The sequence below is a fragment of the Cetorhinus maximus genome, chromosome 10 (genome assembly GCF_964194155.1).
Source record: "Cetorhinus maximus chromosome 10, sCetMax3.hap1.1, whole genome shotgun sequence".
Taxonomy (NCBI): domain Eukaryota; kingdom Metazoa; phylum Chordata; class Chondrichthyes; order Lamniformes; family Cetorhinidae; genus Cetorhinus; species Cetorhinus maximus.
This window is the reverse complement of record NC_135888.1, coordinates 21,560,030-21,583,688: the sequence shown is the minus strand read 5'-3', so window position 1 is coordinate 21,583,688 and position 23,659 is coordinate 21,560,030. Positions and strand designations below refer to the sequence as shown.

General features: G+C 48.5%; 1 protein-coding gene across 2 annotated transcripts in view; it reads right to left on the bottom strand.

Annotated features, from left to right (window-relative positions):
* Positions 1-7,577: 7,577 nt before the first annotated feature.
* The window catches only part of col27a1b (collagen, type XXVII, alpha 1b), a 605,111-nt gene continuing 589,029 nt past the window's right edge, over positions 7,578-23,659 (bottom strand). For both annotated transcript variants that reach the window (XM_078550110.1, XM_078550108.1), the window contains exons 59-61: positions 22,152-22,261; positions 11,290-11,508; positions 7,578-7,862 (exon numbers count right to left, since the gene is read on the bottom strand). In XM_078550110.1, the coding sequence (XP_078406236.1) occupies positions 7,716-7,862; positions 11,290-11,508; positions 22,152-22,261 (476 nt within the window). In that variant the 3' untranslated portion in view covers positions 7,578-7,715. The remainder of the gene's footprint in view (positions 7,863-11,289; positions 11,509-22,151; positions 22,262-23,659) is intronic.

Genomic DNA, 23,659 nt, shown 5'->3' with positions numbered 1-23,659 from the left:
GTCCAATCCCCAGCAGCTCCCAGGCCCGAAAATTCTGTCCCAGGTCTCTGGACCGGGTCGTGAACCCTTCAGCCTTTGCAGATTGTTACTCACTGAACCAATTCCGCACAGGATATATCGATATTGTAATCTCGGGTTTCTCAAACACTATTGCATCATGGCTGTAATTCCTGTCAAGTTTCTGCTTTTATTGGAACAGGCTGTGGTTTTGTTGCAAGCTGGTTGTTTGAATGTTTGTGGCTGAATGATTCCCTTAATGGGACCTGCGGGTTTACTGATTCTGATGAAATGGGACTGGCAGCGAGGTCGTAAATTTAAATCCCATCACGATAAGTTGTGAAACTGAGTTCAACAAACCTGAGCTGGTGTGAGAAAAACAGCTATTAAAGTACTGCCGTCTTGTTATAAAAATCATGTCGGCTCACTAAGATCCTGCAGAGTAGGGAGTCTACTGTCCCTGCCTGCACAGGTTGAACCTGGATCTCTTGCGTTTTGAATGTGCCTCCTTAATCCCCACCACTGAATTGTAGAATGCTTATAATACAGGAGGCCCTTCAGCTCATCATGTCTGTGTGCTGGCTCACTGTAAGAGCAACTCAGCTATTCCCATTCCCCAACCCTTTCCCTGTATCCCTGCAAATTTTTCCTTCAAATAATTATCCAATTCCCTTTTGAAAACTATAATTGAATCTGCCTCCACCACGCTCTCAGGCAGTGCACTCCGGATCCCAACCACTCAGCAGGTATAAAGATTTTCCTCTTGTTGCCTTTGGTTCTTTTGCCATTCACTTTAAATCTGCCCCCTCTGATCCTTCCACCAATGAGAACAGTTTCTCTCTATCGACCCTATCCAGACCCTTCATGATTTTGAAAACCTCTACAAAATTTCCCCTCAACCTACTCTGCTCTAAGGAGACCGGTCCCAGCTTCTCCAATGTATCCACGTAACTGAAGTTCCTCGTCGCTGGAACCATTCTCATAAATCAATTCTACCCCCTGTCTGATGCCTTCAACTCCTTCCTAAAGGGTGATGCCCGGAACTGGACACAATACTCCAGCTGAGATGGAATCGGTTATAAAGGTTCACCATAACTTCCTCGTTTTTGTACACTGTGCCTCTATAAAGCCCAGGATCCCATATATCTTTTCAATCACACTTTCATTTTTAAGTGGTTAGACTGAATTGTCCTTCCCTAAGGAGAATAAACAAGACCTTTCAGTATAATTGGAATAAAAACTGGTTCACGAGATTTGGGTGATATTGGCAAGGTTGTATTTATACCAACCCTGAGAAACTGTTAGGCCATTGGCTCAACAACTATTTGTTCTACTGAATGTCTTTCTAGGCAGCTTGAGAAGGTGCGAGGGGGCAACCCTATAGCTGTGGGTCTGCCTACCTTTTTCTTAATGGGAAAAAGGTCCAGTTCAAAATGAGAAATTGGATCTCCCAATGTTTGGAATGGAAAGAACCTTCCTGGGTTCAATTCTTGTGTTGTGGAGCAAGTTGTGGAACATAACAACAGGGGGAGGCCATTTAGCCCCTCGAGCCTTTTCTGTCATTCAACGAGATATCTAATCTGCAACCTAACTCCCTGTCCCAGCATTTTCTCCATATCCCTGAGTATCCCTTTAGCTAACAAAAATCCTCCAATCTTAGATTTACAATTAACAATTGATCTAGCACCAGTTACTGTTTCTGGAAAGGTGTTCCAAAGTTCTACCACACTTTGTGTGAAGAAGTATTTCCTAATTTCACTATCTGAAAGTTCTAGCTCTAATTTTAGACTATGTTCCTGAGTCCTAGACTCCCCAGCCAGCGAAAGTAGTTTCTATCTACCCAATCTATTCCCCTTCATATCTTGAAACCTCAATCAAATCACCCTTTAATTCCAGGGAATACACTGTGGTAAAGTCCCTTTAAGAGAATGTATGTGTACTGATCATGTGACAGCACTGACGTATCACTGTAAAGCACGGGCAACTGGGAACTGTAAGTCTAGCTCTGGAGGTTTCTGAGGGAGCACATATGATCTGGTGCTCTGCCCTATGTCTCAATAAACCATCACAGTTTATTCTTACATCAGTCCCACCCTGTTATTGATTGCAAGCAGCTACTGAAGAGAACATAGGAAGGTGTGCAGTTAGTGTTCGGTTGGCCAACAAACTCTTACTCAAGATGTAAAAGCAACCTTAGTTTGCTTAATCTCTCCTTGTAATTTAACCCTTCAACTGAAGGTATCATTCAGGTAAATTTACACTACACTCCCTCCAAGGCCAAAATATCCGCTCACAGCAATGCCAGGTGTGGTATAACAAGGGCAGCATGACTTCTAACCCCTTGTATTCTGGTCCATCTAGATATAAAGGCCACATATTCTGGATGGGATTTTCTGGCCTCGTCCATCGCTGGGATTAACTGGTCCCACTGAAAGCCAATGGGCTTTTGACTGGGCTGCCAAATCTCCTGTGGCCGGTCCTGCCACACTGGAGCCGGAAAATCCCTCAGATAACGAGGGGGGAAAGAAGTCTGGTTAGGGTTGGTCCAGCTCACTATCCCTAATGCCTGATGGGTGAGGACCGGATGAGGCTTTGGGGAATGGTGAACAGGGAAGGGAAATGCCAACACCTTCCTGAAACAGGGATGGGAAAAATGGACAAGACCGAGAGGAGGAAAAGATATTAAAAAGTAATGAAAATTTGATGGCTGTTGGAGACTTTCCCGCTGCTTATTCTGCCCTTCTTTCCAATGAGCTCCCTGTTGTTGTGTGATCTTCACAGAGCTGTGTGAGCTGGTGCTCCTGGTGCCAATGTCCTTGGAGTTTGATGTCTCAGTTCCCTCGCTCTCTGAGTGGAGTCAGGATCCATTCCTCCCCCTGACCACTGTTTGCAGGGGTACCCATGACCCACCCCTGCCTGCTGCAGTGTGATTGATTAGTCAGGGCCGCCCTAACGCAATGTCCCCCACCGCAGTGCTCATATCCCTGTGTCTTTTCAAGAACAATAATCCATTGTTGTTACCGACTTGGGAAGACCTTGTATAATATCTTGTTGTCAGTTTGCAGTGAGCAGCTTTAATGCAATTAGTTCATCACTGAAAGTTGCCTTCTCACTCTACACTGCACAGGCGCTGAGACCTGCTCTCGAGGCTGTTTTGCCAGCTGGGATAGGTGGGCGCTGACGATGTAGGTAGGAGAATGTGAGGGCACCTCAGGATTGAGGTTCCCTCTGAGAATTATGAAACTGTTAAAAATAAGTCTGGACCTCAGCTGCTTGGAGATCATTACAGGCGGGGGGAAATCTCTCCACAGGAAGGTCTGCATCCTGTGGACCTCTGTTATTCATGGCTCCAGGACAGGGAGAATCAAAGCAGGTGTCGTTGGCTCCCTGTTCTGATGCTGGGCGGCTGGCTCCAGGCAATAGCCGGTCTTTAGTCTCAGCATGGGAGGTGGGAGCGGTCAGCTGCTGAGAGGGCCGTCCAGCAGGGGTGGGCAAGGGGGTCCTCCACTGCTGGGAAGATCCCGACAGTGAAGCCAATTTGACTTCAGGTGGGGTCTTGATTGAACCTCGTTCGCGGCCCATTGCTCCTGGGCGGGTAGCCGGTGTCTGACAGACCCCGTTCCCGGGCAAGATCATTCAGAAGCAGGAAGGTGCTGGGGAGCTGTTCCAATGTGAGATTCTCTAGTTTTGCCCCCAGTGCCATCTGCAAATAGGTGGGACCAGGAAAATTCAGCCCAACATTTCAGGTTTGTCATTTTTCATAAGGCTGACTTTAAAAATGTCTTACTGATTATGCATTTACTCCTAAATAAATGCCTCAAATATGATTACCGATTCCAGTCGTGAATCATCTAATCCCTGATTTGAAATGTGACTCAGTAACACCAGAAGTATAGTCAGCTCTCAAGAAACTTAATGTGCATTAGAGAGCAATGTTGAAGCTTCTTTGCCATGCCTGCAGCTAGAGAGGTAACTGTTACGCTTTGTTTCATTCTAGCACAGTTCTATAATGGTAATGACACTGCATGAATGTAGGAGCTAACTGTGAGAAACCTTCTCAACATTCCTTCCTTAGAGCAGTGTGTTTCTGTTTCTTTACTGTCAACTATTTACTGCTGTATTTTGACAGAAGTACCTGGACTCGCACCAAGTCCCCGTTCCCCTTTCACCCACTGTGCGCATTGACCTACACTGGCTCCCAGTCAAGCAACATCTTGATTTTAAAATTCGCACCCTTGTTTGCAAATCTGTCCATGGCCTCACCCCTACCTGGTCGGAATTTCCTGCCCTTGCAGGAGGACAGGAAGGAGGTGGGTGGGCCTGAGAATTTGGCGGGCGGGTGTCAGGACAGATATCTGATGCCTTCCTGCCTCCACTGGTATTAAGTTCTGGGCAGGAAGGGCCATGGTGAGCCTTCCTGCTCAGCCTCCACTCGAGTCCCTTAAATGGTCAACTAACAACCACTTAAGGGCCCCTTCCCAGCTGCAGACGGACTTGCCAACATACAGCCTGTGCGCCAGGTAAAACTGTGTGGGTTACATGACAGCTGGAAGGAGGGGGGGGTGGGGTCTCCCAATCTGCACTAATCTGTACACGATCAAAGGCATAGTCATGGGGCAGGGGGATGGCCACTGACAGGCAACCCCCCTTCCCTTGCTGCTGACTCCCATGGCCCCCCCCCTCAGCCCACACCACACTAGAGCCCCCTCCCCCAGCAGCACTTACCTTTGTCCAGGGCCACTCCATGATCCTGAGACTCAGGGGAGGGTGTTGTTCTGGCAGCAGCCACAACCTCCTAAGTGGCACTGCTGAGCGCATGAGCTGCTGGCCTCTGATTGGCTGACAACTCTTGGCGGGTGGGAAGCTGACTCCCGGGGTCCTCAGTCTGGAGGAAGGCCCGCTGCTGTCCACTAAACTGCCCGATGGGCAGAAGATATGGCAGGCCTTCCTCCTCAGAGTCAGCATAGGTGTCTCGCTGCTTTTTCAGGCAGCAAGTGAGATACCTGCCGAGAACGAAAGATTCCATCCCTAATTGCCCTTGGATTGAGAGGGCTGTTAAGAGTCAGCCACATTGCTGTGGGTCTGGAGTGACATGTAGGCCAGACCAGGTAAGGATGGCAGATTTCCTTCCCTAAAGGGGCATGAGTGAACCAGATGGATTTTTAGACCAATCAATGATAGTTGGCATGGTCACCAATTACTCAAGAGTAGCTTTTATAATTCCAGATTTTCCAGATAATTGAATATAAATTCCACCAGCTGCCGTGGTGGGATTTGAACCCATGTCCCCAGAGCATTAGTCCAAGCCTCTGGATTACTAGTCCAGTGAGATTACCACTATGCCACCTCTGGGCGGGTGGCCTGCTGGTTGGCAGCATAAAGTATCCCCCACCATGGCGGGGGGACTAAAAGTCCAGCTCCAAGCATGACAAAAACATGGAAGTCACACGGTGCAGACAGGAAGTATAAATACTTTAAATGGTGAAACTGTTTAAGAAGTTGCCTGGTGATGAGAATGTGGCTAAAAATATTGCCGTGGTGTAATGCAGAAGATGCTTTGATTCAGAGTGCAAAAACGTCTTGATCAGTTTAAAATGCATGGATTCGGATTGCTCCAAAAGCCATCTGCTACTTTTCTTGAAGAACGCACAGAACGGTCAAGGCAGGTTTCGTTGCTTCAGTTTGAAATATTTATTTCATTAAAATTTCAGAAACTTTTAATTTCAAACAACGGAAGAGTCTAAGCCCCATCGAGTCTAGCAAAGGCTGAATAAAGTAATTCACAGCTAAAATAGTGAACTCTTGCACAGAACGTTCAAACGTGACTAAGGCAATAATGATACTGATGTCTGCGGATGACCATTTTATGGCGACTCTGTTTCTATAGCAACAGACACACACAGAAAAGCGAATGGAATAGATGGAAAAAAAAAACCCCAAAAACAAAGTAAAAAAAAAAAAGAAATTAAAAAAGGAAATAAAAATAAACAAAGCTGAAGTGTGCTCAGAATGGTACCGAAATGTATTTGAGGTATTCTGATGGCTGGCTTTTCAACTGTATTATCAGATTTTTGATTTAAAAAAAAATGAAATAAATTTAAAATAACGCATTAGAATTCTAGATTCTTCACATATTTCCTTCAAAGTAAAAAAAAAACTTCAGGAATTAAAAAGCGCTTAAAGCATTTTCCTATACAGTACGTTTAAACTCTGCATAATATCTTATAGATTTGAAACACTGAAATATCCTTCTCTTCAAAGCACCAAATTTACACATTAGGACAAGCAAAACAAAAAGAACTCTACATAATTCTCCAAGACCAGTTGGGTGCTGAAGCAACATCTTTACAACTACTACTACAAAAAAAAGACAGTCTACTTCAAACATAGACATCTGTGATAGGGACAGGCGATTGGTTTCTTTTCTTTCAACCATAGTTTTAAAACATTTAAATAACATTAAATAGCAGATTGTAAAATATTGACCCACTGTATACAACATAGCGCAGAGAAACATTGTACACAATCTGATGAGAAGTTGGAAAATCTATCATTGCTTCAAGGGAAAGATCTGGGTTCCTTTTTTTTTTGAACGAATAAAGCTTCTCTCAATATTAATTACAGCTTTTGGGGCAACTTTGTACAAACGAAAGCAAATGTTCAAGATGAAGAACTTCAGTGTGGGTTTCAAAAACTCTCAGCAATTTTCCCCGACTCTCTCTCTCTCTCTCTTTCAAAAAAAAAACATCAGTCAGTGACTCAGGAACAGTAGGGTTTGAAACCTCTCCAAAGCACAACTAAAATAATCCCTTCAAATATTAAAGGCACTTTAGAAATCATTAAGTTAACAATTATCGCTGTGTTTCTTTTTTTTTGGCTGTCATTGGGGAGGAGGCCCCGGGGGGTGGTGGGGGTGGGGGGAAGGGGGGGGGGGGGGTCACCCCACTCTCTAAACATCAGCCTACCCCCCACCCTGTGATAGCACCATTGATTCAAAAATATGACATGCGAATGAAAACAAAACATGAGAATGTGAGCACCAATACCAGAGGTAGAAAAATCACCCCACGAAGCTCAATCCATTAGCACCCTGTCATCATCACGAGGAAAGCGGACACTGCTAACGCACCTCCTCTCTACTCGGTTTCTCCTTGCCCGAACCCGATCGATTAGTTCAGGCTGAAAGCTAACGCCAGAACCTTCCACGCGTCACAACGAAGTATCACCGATTTAGAGAATTTCAACAACTCGTACAGTTCCCCCTTTCCCCCCACCTCCCTCACTATTGCACATTGGAGATGCTTAGCAGGCCGTGCAGCCACCAGCTCTATCTACTACGTATAGTCACTCCTCTGAGTATTCTAACCTGGGACTGCTGAAAATAATGCTGGTTAAGTATCTGTCTTTAGAATGGATCTTCTGCAACCCAGTTAGAGCCATCCTCATCCCTCGCACCGCAACGTCCCACAGATTCTTTGGCTATAGGTGGAGATCTTCAATTCTAAGTTGTTTTAGCTAAACATTCTCCCACAAAAACAAGTCCTCTTAACATTTCTTTATAGATTTTTTTTTTTGTTTAAAAAAAAAGCCATTGACAGTCTTCTCTGATGGGTAATGTGACATTTTCACATCACCTCAGCAATTCCTTGAGTTTTATTGAATACACAGTAAAGAATAACTACGCTCTGATGTGGGTTAAAGATGGTTCACTCAGGAGCTCAGAGGAAGCAGACGGGCCCAACCTCAAGGTGGTAGTGTAGTCCAGGCTTTGGTTGTGGTAAATTATAAATACCAATTATGGGCAACTGATTGGGATCCTGCGTGTGAAACAAGAAGTGGGTCTGGTGCCATCGGCCATCCTTTATCTGTAAGGCAACAACAAGGAAAGAAAATGGTCATCATATTTTATTTCTACCTGCGTTTGAAGCAGCTAAAGCCGTGGGCTTGTGTAAATTAAAAAGCTCTTCCCCTCTCTACGCTTTTAAGACGCTCCTTAAAACCTACCTCTGACCAAGCTTTTGGTCACTTGTCCTAACATCTCCTTATGCGCCTCAGTGTCAAATTTTGTTTGGTAGTGCTCCTGTGAGGCGCCTTACGATATTTTACTACATTAAAGGCGCTACATAAATATAAGCTGTTGGGGTGTTTTTCTTCCCAGAGAATTGTCAAACTTTCTGATGGGTATTGAAGTGGGTTAGCACATTGGACTTGCACCCCTGGTTCCTGGATTTGAATCCCCCTCTCCATCACTGGCAACTGTGCCTTCAGTTGTCTAGGCCCTACCCTCTGGAATTGCCTCCCTAAACCTCTCCATCCCCCTGTCCTCCTTTAAGATGTTCATTAAAACCTGCTTCCTTGGCCATCTGCCCCAACATCTCTTGATGTGACTTGGTGCCACATTTTGTTTGATTTACGCTCTAATGAAGCACCTTGGGACGTTTTGCTACTTTAGAGGTGCTATATAAATGCAAGTGTGGGATTTTTCAGCTGGCGAGGTTTCCCGCCCTGCCATCTGAAGAGTTGGCGGGGAATGCAGTCAGCGGGGAACACTCGTTGTGACACTCGAGGAGTGTTAATTAACCGGAGGCAGAAATTCTGTGCCTTGCTTGGGCACAAGTCCTGCCTCAAGAGAGCTGTCGGCCATATAGTGCCAGCAGTGCTAATGACAGTAATGGCCAGGACTGAGGCTCCCCAGATTCTGAGCCCCAGAGTCCAGGACCAGGTAAGTATGGGTGGTCTCACAGCGGGGAGGGGAGTTGAGGCCCCAGGGGGAGGTGCAGAGAGAGGGGTAGGGGTCTTAATAGAGAGGCCATGGGTGGAGGGAGCACCCGCAGGGAGGGCTGACTTGTTGTAGTGGTGGGGGGCGGTGCCCAATGTGGAAAAGGGGCCCTTGAGGGACGCGCCCCCTGCCTCACTTACGTCCGAGACCCGAGCTGGGTGACCTGCCCTGTACTCCTCCCGCCAGCCTTAAAATTGAGCCAGACAGGAAGCGGCCCAGTAATTGGCCACTCAAGGGCCTCAAATAGTACAAAGCAGGGGCTGGCTACCCCAGGCCTCTCCTGCCCTCTGTAAAATCATAAACAAGTCTGGAGTGGGCAGGCCCCCCACCACTTGCAAACCCACCAGCGGGGACTGCAAAATTCTGGCCCAAGTGTTATATTTGTGTATCCAGTGACCACCAGGCTACAGCACAAAGCTGGGTATAATTCATTCCTGAAATTGGTAGAATCATTCAGAGGCTCCAAATGATGTGAAGTGACAAATGGAAACATAGTTCTGATGCTGTATGTGGTACTCTGGTGTTATTGGGTTAATGGGTGCTCAGCAATGTAGTGAATTTTAATCTCCACACATGGATAGGCTGGATGTGGAATATGCAACTTAGGGGGAAGCAGCTAAATACTTCAGTGCTTTACCTTTGAATGCCAACTCTCTGGCACATCGCTCTACCTCCCCCTGGTCCATGACCCTCCACTGAACATCAAACATCCTTTCCAAGACTGAAGGCCAACCAGTCCCATCTTCCTCCGTCTGACTGAACTTGTTCTCACTCTGAACAACTTCGCCTTCAACTCCACTCACTTCCTCCAAATAAAAGTTGTTGCCTGGGTCCTAGCTATGCTTGTCCTTTCGTGGGATCTGTGGAACAGTCTTTGCTCTAGTCCTACTCAGACTGCCGCCCTTATCTCTTTTCCTGGTACACTGATGACTGTATTGGTGCCTTTTCCTCCACTAGTCTTGAACTGGACAATTTCATTAACTTTGCTTCCAATCTCCATTTGTCCTATACCTTCACGTGGTCCATCTCCAACTCTTCCCTCCTCTTCCTTGACCTCTCTGTCTCCATTTCTGTGGATGGGCTATCAATCAATATTCAATGTAAACCCTTTGAATCCCACAGCTACACTTCCTCCCACACTGCTTTCTGTAAAGACTTTTCCATTCTCCCAATTTCTCTGTCCCCGTCACATCTTTTCAAATGATGCAACCTTCCACGACAACGCTTCCATTACATCTTCCTTTGTCCTTGACCAAGGACCGCCCCCCACACCATGGCTGACAGGGCCCCCGACCATGTCTGATCTATTTTGGGCACTTTCTGCTCTCACTCCTTCCCCTCCCTCCCAGAACCATGATAAGGTTCCCCTTATCCTCACTTTACAGCGCACCAGCCTCCATATTCAATATATCATCATTTCCACCATTCACCACTAAACACATCTTCTCCCCACCTTCCCGTTCCACATTCCAAAGGGACCATTACCTCCGCAACACTCTAGTCCACTCCTCTATTACTCCCACCACCCTTTCCTATGGTATCTTTCCATCCAAGTGTAGAAGATGCAATACCTGCACCCTTCTCCCCATCCAAGGCCCCACCACTCTTTCTAGGTGAAACCTGTGCTTCTTTCACTTCAGTATATTGTATTCACTGCTGACAATGAAATCTCCTCTACTTTGGGGGGGACAAACACAGGCTAGGTGACTGCTTTGCGGAACACCTCCGCCCAATCTGCAAGCATGACCCCGAACTTCTGGTCACCTGTCTTTTTAATTCCCATCTTGCTCCCGCTCTGACCTCTCTGCCCTTGGCCTGCTGCAGTGTTCCAGGGAAGCTCAATGCAAGCTTGAGGAATAGCACCTCATCTTTCAATTAGTCGTTTTACAGCCTTCTGGACTCAACATTGAGGTCAACAACTTCAGTTCATAATCACTGCTCCTGTGATTAGACAGCAACTATTGATGACGATTCTGCTTTCCCGTTTATACCTTCTCTCAACACATCTTTGTTTCTTTACTTGTTGCATTAACATCTCCTTTGCCTTCCGCCATCATCCCTTTTGCCATTTAGTCCCTGCTGCCTTTCACCTTATCATAGGCCTTCCCTTTTGTTCTCCCTCCCTCCCCACCTTTCTTTGTCTCTGTACTTGCTTAAAACTTGTGGGGTCTCTAACTTGCCCCAGTTCTGAAGAAAGATCATCCACCTGAAATGCTAATTGTTTCTCTCTCCGCAGATGCTGCCCGATCTTCCAGCTTAGAGTATGAAAAAAAAAACTCTTTGACTCCTTTCGGCGATTTGTACCTAGAGTTACGGGGACATTTATGACACTGAAGGGGGGCCATTCGGCCCACCGAGAGCATGCCAGCTCGCCACGATTACTATCTAGTCAGCCCAATTTCCCCCGCTCTATCCCCGTCGCCCCACAAGTTGACTTCCTTCAGTTTCCTTTTGAAATCGTTGATCATCTCCATTCCCACCGCCCTCACAGCCAACGGGTTCCAGATCATTACCTGACAGTCATCCAACACCACCCTGGGTACCAGCTGCCCCCCTGCTTCCATGATCAGGCCATTCCAGGACTTGAACTTTACGGCTTGTTTGAAGGGTTTGTCCGAACTTCCATCTGCCCAGACTGGCACGTTCAGACAGTGAATGGTGATGTGTTGTACCGCCTCTGAGCTTAGCAAATGCAAGAAGTTCATCTGGACCCGGCCCACTGAAAACTCCAACTGAAACCAAAGCAAAGAATTATTAGGACCCGTCGCGTTAGGGCTGGAAGAGAAAAGGAAAACAGCAGCGGCCTTGTGTACAAAAGCAAAATACTGCGATTGCTGGAAATCTGAAATAAAAACAAACAAAAAAAAATTCTCTGCCCCCATTTTGGTTCCTTGTCACAGGGTTGTTATGGTGCAGAAGGAGGCCATTTGGCCCATCGTGTCTGCACCGACTCTCCAAGTGAACATTATGACCTAGTGCCATTGCCCTGCCTTTTCCCCCATGCCCTTACACATTGTTTCTATTCAAATAATTATCCAATACCCTCTTGAATGCCTCCATTGAACCTGCCTCCACCACACTTCCAGGCAGCGCATTCCAGACTCAAACCACTCGTTGTGTGAAAAAGTTTTTTCTCACATTGCATTTGCTTCTTTCGCAAATCACTAAATCTGTGCCCTCTTGTTCTCTATCCTTTTACAAGCGGGAATAGTTTCTCCCTATCTACTCTGTCCAGCCCCCTTTTGAACACCTCTATTAAATCTCCTCTTAGTCTTCTCTCCAAGGAGGACAGTCCCAACTTCTCCAATCTATCTTCATAACTGGCCTTGAATGTTTTGGTCTTTATCTTGCTTTTCTGCTGTTCTCCTTTCAGGAGGCAGCTGTTCATTATTCTGCCACTCACACCTCCGCTGGACATATCATTTGTTTCTTTACTTGTCCTATTACCTCTCTCTTTGGCTCTGAACCACCAACTCTTTGGTCAAATAATGCCTCCCACCTTCCACCCTATCACAGACCTTCCCTTTTGTTCTTTCTCCACTCTCTCCCATTTCACTTGCTTAAAACCTATGACATCCCTAACTTTTTCCAGTTCTGATGAAAGGTCATCAACTTGAAACGTTAACGCTGTTTCTCTCTCCACAGATGCTGCCAGACCTGCTGAGTATTTCCAGCACTTTCTGTTTTTATGCCTCATATACAGATTGTTCTGCAAATTAGAACTGTTTTCCATAAGTATTACTGACAGGAACAACCCAGCACTAGTGATGCTCTGTGTGAGTCAAATAGCTGGAGTGTGGAGTTAGTAACACACCAGGGTTCTGGGCTCACTGCTTGCAATGGTCAGCTCCTAGTGCCTCGAATGCATTAAGTGCATTTCTTGCAAATGGTTCATGTTTTTACTCTTTCACGGGATGTGGGCATCACCGGCAAGGCCAGCATTTGTTGCCCATCCTGAGTTGCCCTCGAGAGCAGTTAAGAGTCAACCATGTTGCTGAGAGTCTGGAGTCACATGTAGGCCAGACCAGGTAAGCATGACAGATTTCCAACTCTAAAGGACATTAGTGAACCAGATGGGTTTTTAATGGCAATCGCTGATAGTTGTCGCGTCAGATGAAGTCCAAGGCGGAGAAATGTGAAGTGCTACATTTTGGTAGGAAGAACATGGAGAGGCAGGGGTGTAATGGGAGTTACTGCGAGTTAGGGTACAGGCAGCAAGGTTTTGGGTGACCCCAACTTTACAGGGTGTAGAATGTAGGAGTCCGGCCAAGGGTGTGTTGGAATAGTCGAGTCTAGAGCTAATAAAGGCATGGACAAGGGTTTCAGTAGCAGAGGAGTTGAGGCAGGTGCAGAGTTGGGTGATTGTACAGAGGTGGAAAAAGGAAGTCTTAGAGATGGCACGAATATGAGGTTGGAAGCTCTTCTAGGCGTCAAATGTGACACCAAGGTTGCGAACAGCCTGGTTCAGCTTCAGACACATGACAAGGAGAGGGATGGGGTCGGTAGCTAGGGATTGGAGCTTGTGGCAGGGGCTGAAGGGTCCTCCCAATATTTATTTGGAGGAAATTTCCTCTCATCCAGCACCAAATGCTGGACAAGCACTTGAGATAATTTAACAACAGTGGACGGGTTGAGAGATGGGGTGGTGAGGTAGAGCTGGGTGCCGCCCGTGCACCTGTGAAAACTAATGCTGTGCCTTTGGATGTTGTTGTCAAAGGGCAGCGCGTAGATGAGAAATAGGAGGGAGCCAAGGATAGATCCTTGGGGGACACCAGAGCTAATGTCGCAGGAGCAGGAAGAGAAGCCATTTTAGGCAACACCCTGGCTACGATTACATTAATCCTCCCTAACTATATCCCCTAACCTTACAAAGCTCTGCACTGAGACCGAGGCCAAAGTGACGCTATAATATTTGTTGTGTAAATTTAAATAGTAAAGATTGAGCACAGGTTTTAGGTGACAGCTACAGTATTTATTTTTACCACTTTATATAGTTACAGGTTGAGATCCAGGTTAAGCTAAAAGAGTATTTGTTGTGCAACTCCTAACGACATGAAGTGATATCTTTGTTGCAAAATTATACAGAACTGTTTGCCATTAAGGACAAGGTTAAAGTGATGGTCATAATATTTGTTATGTAACTATATGCAGTCACTATTTACTCAGCAGCATGAATAGGAACAAAGTCTTTCACTGTCAAGAACATAGGAACAAGAGTTGGTTATTCAGTCCCTTAAGCCTAGTCTGCAATTCAGTTAACTCAAGGCTGATCTGCACCTCAATCCATTCAGCTGCCTTGATTTGAAATCCTTCCACACAACCACAGAACCATAGAAAAATTACGGCACAGAAAGAGGCCATTCAGCCCATCGTGGCTGCGCCAGCTGAAAAAACCAGCCACCCATTCTAATTTCACCTTCCAGCATCTGGTCCGTAGCCTTGCAGGTTACAGCGCTCCAGATGCCTTTTAAATGAGTTGAGGGTTTCAGCCTCAACCACCAATCTGGGCAGCAAATTCCAGACACCCACCACCCTCCTCTGGGTGAAAATGCTTTTCCTAATACCCCCTCTAATCCTTCTACTAAACACCTTGAATCAAGTGCTCCCTGGTAATTGACCCATCCGCTAGGCAAAACATGTCTTCCATGTCTGCTCTATCTACTCCCGATCAAGAATTTGTTCGTCTTAGTCTTGAAAATTTCAATTGATCCCCAGCATCTCCAGTTATCATGCAGATGAGATTTTAAACCGAGGCCCACCTACCCTCTCAGGCGGACGGGAAAGATCCCATGGTACAATTTTGAAGAAGAGCAGGGGAGGTCTCCCCAGTGTCCTGGCCAATAATTATCTCCCAATCAACATCACAAAAAAAAAGCTGATCTGGTCTTTATCACATTGCTGTTTGTGGGAGCTTGCTGTGTGCAAATTGGCTGCCACATTTCCTACAACAGTGACTACACTTCAAAACACTGCAATGGTTGTAAAGCATTTTGAGATGTCCAATAGTCGTGAAAGGTGCTATAGAAATGCAAGTCTTTTTTTTCTATTTGGGGGAGGTTTCCACTCCCCTCTGTGTGAAAAGTGCTTCCAATTGCCTGGCCCTAATTTGAAGATTACTCTGCCAGCAGAGGGAATTGTTTCCTCCGATCTGCCCTATCAAATCTCTATATCATTCTAAACACCCCAATCAGATCAAATCCTCAACCTTTTAAACTGTCCGAATCCAATCGTTACCACCTGGCCTCACAATTTAACCCTTTAAGCCCCGGTATCATTCTGGTGAATCTCTGCTGCACCCCTCAAAGGCCAATGTATCTTTGCTGAGGTGTGGAGCTCAGAATGGAACACAGCTCCTCCAGATTGAGCCTGACCAAGGTTCTGTACAGTTGAAGCATCACTTCAACCCCCTTGAGGTACAGGTCAACATTCCATTAGATTTGTGATCATTTCTGTAACTGCTCACTGGCTGTTAGTGATTAGAAACATTTCCTGACAAATGCAGGGTCTATAGAAAATATCACTAACAGGAACATGCTGTACCTAAAGCTTATAGATTACTATAGGCCAAGAGTATCCAGTCTAGGTATAGAGCTCCAGGACATCACTGCAGGAGTTCCTCAGGGTAGTGTCCTCGGCCCAATCGTCTTCAGCTGCTTCATCAATGACCATCCTTCCATCATTAGGTCAGAAGTGGGCATGTTCGCTGATGATTGTACAATGTTGAGCACCATTCGCGACTCCTCATACACTGAAGCAGCCCGTGTCCAAATACAGCAATAACCTGGACAATATCCAGGCTTGGGCTGACAAGTGGCAAGTAACATTCATGCCACACAAGTGTCAGGCAATGACCATCTCCAACAAGAGAGAATCCAACCATCGCCCTTTGCCATTCAATTGCATTACCATCGCTGAATCCCCACTATCAACATCCTGGGGGTTACCATTGACCAGAAACTGAACTGGACTAGCCATATAAATACTGTGGCTACAAGAGCAGGTCAGAGGCTAGGGATCCTGTGGCGAGTAACTCACCTCCTGACTCCCCAAAGCCTGTCCACCATCTACAAGGCACAAGTCAGGAGTGTGATGGAATACTCCCCACTTGCATGGATGAGTGCAGCTCCCACAACACTCAACATTCAGGACAAAGCAGCCCACTTGATTGGCACCCCTTCCACAAACATTCACTCCCTCCACCACTGACACACAGTAGCAGCAGTGTGTACCATCTACAAGATGCACTGCAGGAACTCACCAAGGCTCCTCAGACAGCACCTTCTAAACCCATGGCCGCTACCATCTAGAAGGACAAGGGCAGCAGATAGATAGGAACACCACCACCTGGAAGTTCCCCTCCAAGTCACTCACCATCCTGACTTGGAAATATATCGCCGTTCCTTCACTGTCGCTGGGTCAAAATCCTGGGACTCCCTTCCTAACAGCAGTGTGGGTGTACCTACACCACATGGACTGCAGTGATTTAAGAAGGTAGCTCACCACCACCCTCTCAAGGGCAATTAGGGGTGGGCAATAAATGCTGGTCTAGCCAGCGACGCCCACATCCTGACAATGAATAAAAACACACTTGATAGTATTGACAACCTGAGATGACAATAACCCACAAATTAGCAGGAACTCAAACTTTCTTAGCGTAAGTAAGGATCTGTTATGTGAACCTAAGCGGCTCACAGGTGCATAAAGCAGCCCATCTGTCGGGTTTAAAAGTCTTGTTTGTCGTTTCAGGTCAAAAACATTAATACCAGCAATCTTTCTGCTTCGGGGAAGGATTCGAGAGAGTTTTGCACACAGCTGCAGTAACAGTGTGCGCCTGCGGGGGGTGCTGCTTTTACTCTCAGCACTTCCACCTGGTGTTCCCGACCGGTACTGCTGCTCTAAATAACGATGGTTTGGATTCCATGCCCCTGCCCCATGGCGGGGGGCGGGAGGGCTTCGCTCCATCGCGGCAAAACCGCGCGATGCTGGGCTCATTAACTACGCCGCCGGGGTTGTCCTGACTTTGCCAGGGGTGGGGTGGGCAGGAAGCTGCGCACCCCGTCGTCGCCTCCGGGCGCTGTATTTAACAGGCGCCTGGACGGCTGGCGCTTTATCCCCCATGCGGTCCAGGAAACGGCTCGGAGGCCCCCCTCTCCCCCAAGCAGCACTGGCACCCAGGTTCAGCGACGCGGCGCCCCTGGAAGCACTGCTGAACGCAGCGGAGGACAGGAGGGACGTCCCCTACCCCAGGGATGGGCGGGGGGAGGCCCACCCGACTCACCAGCCCTGCACGGGAGGCCGTCGCCAGGGTGGTGAGTGCCGACAGTGTACGCCAAGGGGACAGCCCTTGCGGTGCTGGAAAAGGAGGAGCGACCTCACCCGCCCCGTCGGGGTAAGCGAACCCTCTGCTGCTCAAATTCACCTCACAGAGCGGGAACTGGGACATGGGCCTCAGAGGCCAGGCCACCGCCTGTGCCTAAAACGCTTCTCAACGTGAAGTGTTGATGTCTCACAGCCATACTGCCGTCCACGTAGTCTGCAGGTGGAGGGACAACTGCCCGACAGAGAGCTCATGCTGTGGGAGGTGGGGAGTGATCTGGAGCGGAAGCCCTCAGCAAGCACAGCTGATGCCATGCCTCCTGGTGCCTTACCCTTCCGTCTGCATCAGCTCACCGCTCTGGAGGGTGCTGCCAAAGAACCCTAGTGGATGAGCTGCAGTGGGTCTTTCATATGGCATATTGCAGTCGGTGGGTTCCTGCATCGACATCCGAATACCACCTGCATCTCAAGCGCTCTCAAACCCCCTCTCTCTTTCTGCAGTGTGAGTTAGCACACAAGTGCGAGAGCCAGAGAGAGGATGGGAGGCAGCTCACACCATACAAAGAGCGGCCTGCTGAGCTGGTAGGGGAGGATCGAGACCCGGGCATGTGGAGACAGCGAGTTAGGCGTCTGGTCTCCAGCCAGTGAGGAACAATGCTTAATGTCTCTACCGAGAAACCTGAGGGTCTTGTGTGGTGCCATGTTGGAGGCAGCCCATGTGGTCACTCACTCTCTCCTCTCACAATGGCAGGTGCCAGCAGGAGAGGGAAGAGGCCAGACCTCAAACCCGACTCCATTGCTAGCTCCAGCCCACAGAGGGCCGAGGATAATAAGGGCAATGTCGAGATTGCACCTGTAGAGCCATCACAGCAGCAGTCACCCGCACCCTCCACCAGCCCAGAGACACAGAGCTCGGTGGGCACGAGAGCTAGTTCAGGCAGGGTCTCACATTCTGGTGGTCACCGCACGGACATGTTTGCCCAGCAGGAGGAGGCAGGGGCAGCCAAGCTCACTGGTACATGGAGGGCTGCTGGGGAAGAGGCCCCTGCAAAGTCTGAGTCAGCTGATGAGCCTCTGGGAGCGTTGCTGGACAGGGTGCTTGAGATGCAGCAAGGGGAGCACCCCTTGGCAGAGGCATTCAACAGAGCGGTGGAGGAGATGGAGGAGTCCATCTACCTGCTGTCTGATGATGTGCTACTGACATGCGCCCATGTTGGGCTTTTGGGGCGGGGCGGCAGAAGCCCTTGTCCAGCAGAACGCCCAGTTTCTGCTGGTGATGTGTGCACAGTGCACTCCATCGCAGTATTCATGGGCGAGGTTTCGCAGTGGCTATGTGAGAGGGGGGCAACTCACCTCCACCTCCAACCACCTGCCCTTTCTCCTCAAGGAGGGGCCCGAGAAGGGATACCCCTGGGACCTCCACTCAGGACTCTCTGAGGGTGTGCAGCCGCTTTGGAATCCCCTTTGTCTGTGACCCCATCAGCTTCGGCTGCTGTGACCGCAGAGGGTGCGGCTGCACCACAGCGGGAGGCCCAGAGCAAGCCAGGGTCCTCCAGGCCTTGAGGACACAAAGGGCGCCCACCAACATCATCAAGGACAACAGGGCACAGTGGGCAGCAGGCTGCCTCTGCCCCTGAGCAGATGTCGGGGGTGCAACCTAGACACAGTGGCAGGCAACGAAAAAATTAAGAAGTTGTGATTTCACATGTGGTTGCACGGCTACACTTTCATTGTTCAATGTTGGCACACTTGTGTTAATAGACTACACTTGCACTTTAATGAGGTCTGAAGTGGTTTCACTGTGATTCTTAGTTGTTAAGCCTGACTGCCCTCCCCGCACCCCCACTTTCAGGGGGCCACCCTAGGCTGTGTCCATGTCCCCTGGAATCATGTGAATGCAGGGAGGCAAAGGTCTTTGCCAAGGTCCTTGTGAGCCGTGTGTGAGAAGCCTCCCACGCACACTTATCCTTTGCCCTTCACATACTAATCGGTTCAAACGCCTTTGCATTGTGAGCACTACATGCTGGGGTTTCACCTTCAGTTGTCCAGCTGAGCTGACCTGCAGCTCCGGCCACCCGATGACCCAACTCACCACCCTTCATATCACCAATCACCTCATTTTCTACACCTCGAGGTTCTGAGCAGCCATCATGAGGGTACGCTTCGAGACCCACTTAAACACATTTTACACTCCCTCGTTACCCAGGCCACATTCCCCACCCCCACCCCACCCCCCCCACCCCCCCACCCCCCACCACCTGCCTCCCACCACCAACCAGTGACCCTCCCGTTGTCACCGTGAACCTCTCCACAGCGACCCTTGAATGCCACCCCATTACCCCTCGTCCCATACAGATTAACGTACATGTGCCCTCCCGTCCCAAGAAGCCCACCCTAGTCACTGTAGAAATGCCCACCCTCATCCTTCCCACCCCCCAAATCTGCGTGTCCTTTCGTCTATCCTCAAACAAACCTTTCCGCCCCTTCAGCAGACATCGCTGCACCACAACCCTCCCACCTATCGGATTTCACTGTCTCCTTTGCCATCCTTCAAATCACCAATTACCCAGGGCTCAGCTGTCGACACCACAGGCTCCTCCCTTTGAACCCCTTCCCCTCCTCCCCTCACTCACCTGCATTCTCCCTCTCGCACTAAGTGCCCCTCAATCCACCAGGGCCTTTCCCACGCTCACACACCAGACACCACTGCCGCCGCGACCATTTCAAGACCCCTGCAGCATCTCACTCTTTCCCTCAACAGCCTCAACCTCACCTGCAACCCCCAACCCCCTCCCTCCCTCCCCCGGCTCTCGGCCTCCACACCCACCCAGCTACTTCATTCCTCTCCTCCCTATCACCTTGCCCACACTCCTCTCCCCCGCCAACATAACACCGCCCATCACCGCGCTCGCGTACCTCACGCAGCCGACCAGGTGACCCAAGTCCTGGGGGCTGCAGCCACTTCAGCATCTGCCTGATGGATGCTGCCCCCACCCTCTGGTCCACGTGATGTTCCTGGGTCCACCATCGCGAGAGCCCTCCAACTCTCCCAGGCTCTGCAAGCTGCCCCATGCCTCCATCCAGGTAAGTCCCGACATGTGCACGCCATTGCTGGTTTAGACATGTTCCAGGTGTGAAAACCCGCTGGTAGAGCGGTGGCGGGGGGGGGTGGGGGTGGAATTTCCAGTCAGGGGTTCATTTGAATCCCGACAATGGGATGCAAAAGGGCTTCCCGATAGATTCTAGTGGGAATGGTGAGCCGCCATTACCCCGATCCAATGGTCAGGACCACAAGTTCCCATCATCCACTCCCACAGATCCGGTGGGATTGTCCGCCCCGCCCACCATGACTCTCACTGGTGGCAGGTAGCGGGGGGGGGGAAACGGTTCCGCCCTTGATCACATTTATTTTGTTCGCCTGCGTTTTGAAACTGTGAGATACAATAAGTTATGGACACTGCCGTCTGTGGTGTCTGCAGAACCTTCCAGTGCCCTTAGTTGAATGTTGATGAAGAGGAAGACATGCTGCTGAAGCTTTTCATCCTGCACTCATCAGGACAAACACGAGAGTGTCAAATTTCAAAGGCTCATGACAATTTATACTGCAAGAGAAAAAGGCGCCGATTGGTCAATCAGAGTCAACTTGCCAACCAATCAGCACCTTTTTCTCCTGTAGTACAAATTGTTGTGATTGTTTGAAATTTGGTATTCTTGTGTTTGTCCCGATGAGTACACGATGAAAAACTTCAGTGACATGTCCCTCTTTTCAGCAATATTTAAGTTCTGCGCTACCAAATAACTGTTAGTGCCCTTATCTAACCCTACCTGCAGCTAGACTGATACAATGTCTGCTGGATGCAGAGCTCTGAAGAGCAGAGTGACACTTAATGAAAATGCTTGGAGCATGCAAAGGAGCAAGGGGAGGCCATTCAGCCCCTCAAGCCTGTTCCACCATTTAACGAGATCACGGCTGATCTGCGAGCTAACTCCATAGAGGCCCTTAATATCTTTGGATAACAAAAATACATCAATCTCAGGTCTTAACATCGGTTGCCATTTGTGGAGAGAGTTCCCAACTTCTACCAGCCTTTGCGTGAAGAACTGTTTCCTAAATTCACTTTTGAAAGGTCTGGCTCTAGTTTTTTGTCCCTGCCCCTTAGTCCTAGACTCTCCAACCAGCGGAAACAGTTTCTCTCTTTGTACCCCATCTGTCCCGCTTAATATTTTTGAAACATCAATCAAATCACCTTTAAACATCCCAAGTTCCACGGAATGCTACCCTCGCCTGTGTAATCTCTCCTTGTAATTTAACCCTTGGGATTCCTAGTGTCATATTCTGGTAAACCTGCACTGCCCTCTGTCCAAGGTCAACCAATTCCTTCCAAAGGTTTGATGCCCTGACCTGCTCGCAATACTCAGTGGGTCAGGCAGCATCTGTGGAGAGAAGAGCGGAGTTAATGGCTGGAATTTCCCAGCCCCCTCACGCTGACGGGATCTTCCGGTCCCGCCGATGTGAACGAGGATTTCGACGTCTCCGGGGGAACCGGCTGCGGGGTTCGCTGGTGGGGCAGAGGCGGGGGGGAAGGGGTGGGGGGGGCTGAAAAGTTGCAGCTGATGTTTCCGGTCAGCTCCGGTGAAAGGTCACAGACCCGAAACATTAATGCTGTCTCTCTCTTTCCAGAGGCTCACTGAGCATCTCCGGCACTTTTCTGTTTTTATTTCAGATTTCCTGCATCGTGGTTTTTTTTTGTGATGACACCTTTTAATAACCGAGGCATCTGGTGCCACACGTTCACCAATGAAGCTTTCATCAAAAATAAGGGTCATGTAAGGAAGTTGCAGACGTTTCCTGTCCCTTTAGTCTTAGTGCATCCAGATATTTGCAGGTCCATCTCTGTCCAGGGAAAAGGTGTAAGTTTATTGTTAACAGTTCCTGTTAGCTTATTCAGATAGGCACTAACGCTACATATACGATGAATAACCTTCAGGCTATAGAAGGAAGCTAGGTAGATAGTTAAATTAGTAAAAAAATACAAGAAAATGAACATTGTAGAATTACCTTGGAGACAGTGATGGGTTTCAGACAGGTCTGCCCACCATTAGTGAAGTTACAGGTCACTTCAACAGTGTCAGATGTGCAGCCGAGGTTAGGATCGACCCAGTAAGTGCCTAAAAAGCAAATAAAAGAAAAAGATCAGATCTTGACCTCAAACATCTGTGGGGAGTTGAGGGGAACTACGCCTTTCAAATCACTGATACAACATGGTCTGAGCTGGGGGTCTAACTTGTGTCTGTCCAACAAAACCAGTCTGGGAATGATTGGGTTCAAAACTGTATGGCATGTATACCGGACACTACGGACCAGTCCGAGAGACCGGCCGCCGTGGACCAGTCCGAGAGACCGGCCGCCGTGGACCAGTCCGAGAGACCGGCCGCCGTGGACCAGTCCGAGAGACCGGCCGCCGTGGACCAGTCCGAGAGACCGGACACTATATGCCAGTCTGAGAGACGGGACACTATATGCCAGTCTGAGAGACGGGACACTATATGCCAGTCCGAGGGACCGGACACTATATGCCAGTCCGAGGGACCGGACACTATATGCCAGTCCGAGGGACCGGACACTATATGCCAGTCCGAGGGACCGGCTACTGTGAACCAGTCTGAAAGATGGGTCACTACAGGCCAGTCTGAGAGACTGGACGGTGCAGACCAGTCCGAGAGACTGGACACTCTGCTGGTTTGGGAATGGAGGGGGAATTGAAAAATATTCTGTCACAAAGTAACAGGATGCAGTAATGTCTCCATGTCTGGATCCTAGCTCTGCCTGCAGTGTGGGTGGATGTACCTCACAGCTTGATCAGAAGCTGTGAAAGGAAACCACAGAGAAGTGGGCTGTTTACACTTTGTAATATCACTGTGTGGTTTAGCCAACTATTTCTCGAGGGCAATTAGGGATGGGCAGTAAATGCTGGGCTAGACTGCGACACCCACATCCCATGAATGAATAAAATAAAATGAAAACAATTGAGTCATTGGTGAGCTGATAGGATTTGTTATTGAAGTTCATGCTGCCCATTTATTCAGTATGTTTCTACATAGTCAGATTGGGAGCTCCCCTGGTTTGCGTTCGTACTGTATAATTCATCAGGTAAGTTCAGAGAGACAGTGTTTGACTCCAACATTGGCAATAATTTCCAAGAAACAAAATTGCCAACTTGAATCTGGACTGGCAACAGTGTGTGCGGCATCGCCAAGAGCAGGTTTCAGGTGATTGGTGGAAGGATTAGAGGGGACATGAGGAAAAATGTCTTCACCCAGAGGGTGGTGGGGGTCTGGAATTCACTGGTGGTGGAGGCAGAAACCTTCAACTCATTTAAAAAAGCACCTGGATCTGCACCTAAAGTGCTGTAACCTGCAAGGCGATGGTGTAGTGGTATTGTTGCTGGGCTAGTAATCCAGAGACCCAGGGTAATGCTCTGGATGCCCAGGTATGAATCCCATCACAGCAGATGGTGGAATTTGAACTCAATTAAAAAATCTGGAATTAAAAGTCTAATGATGACC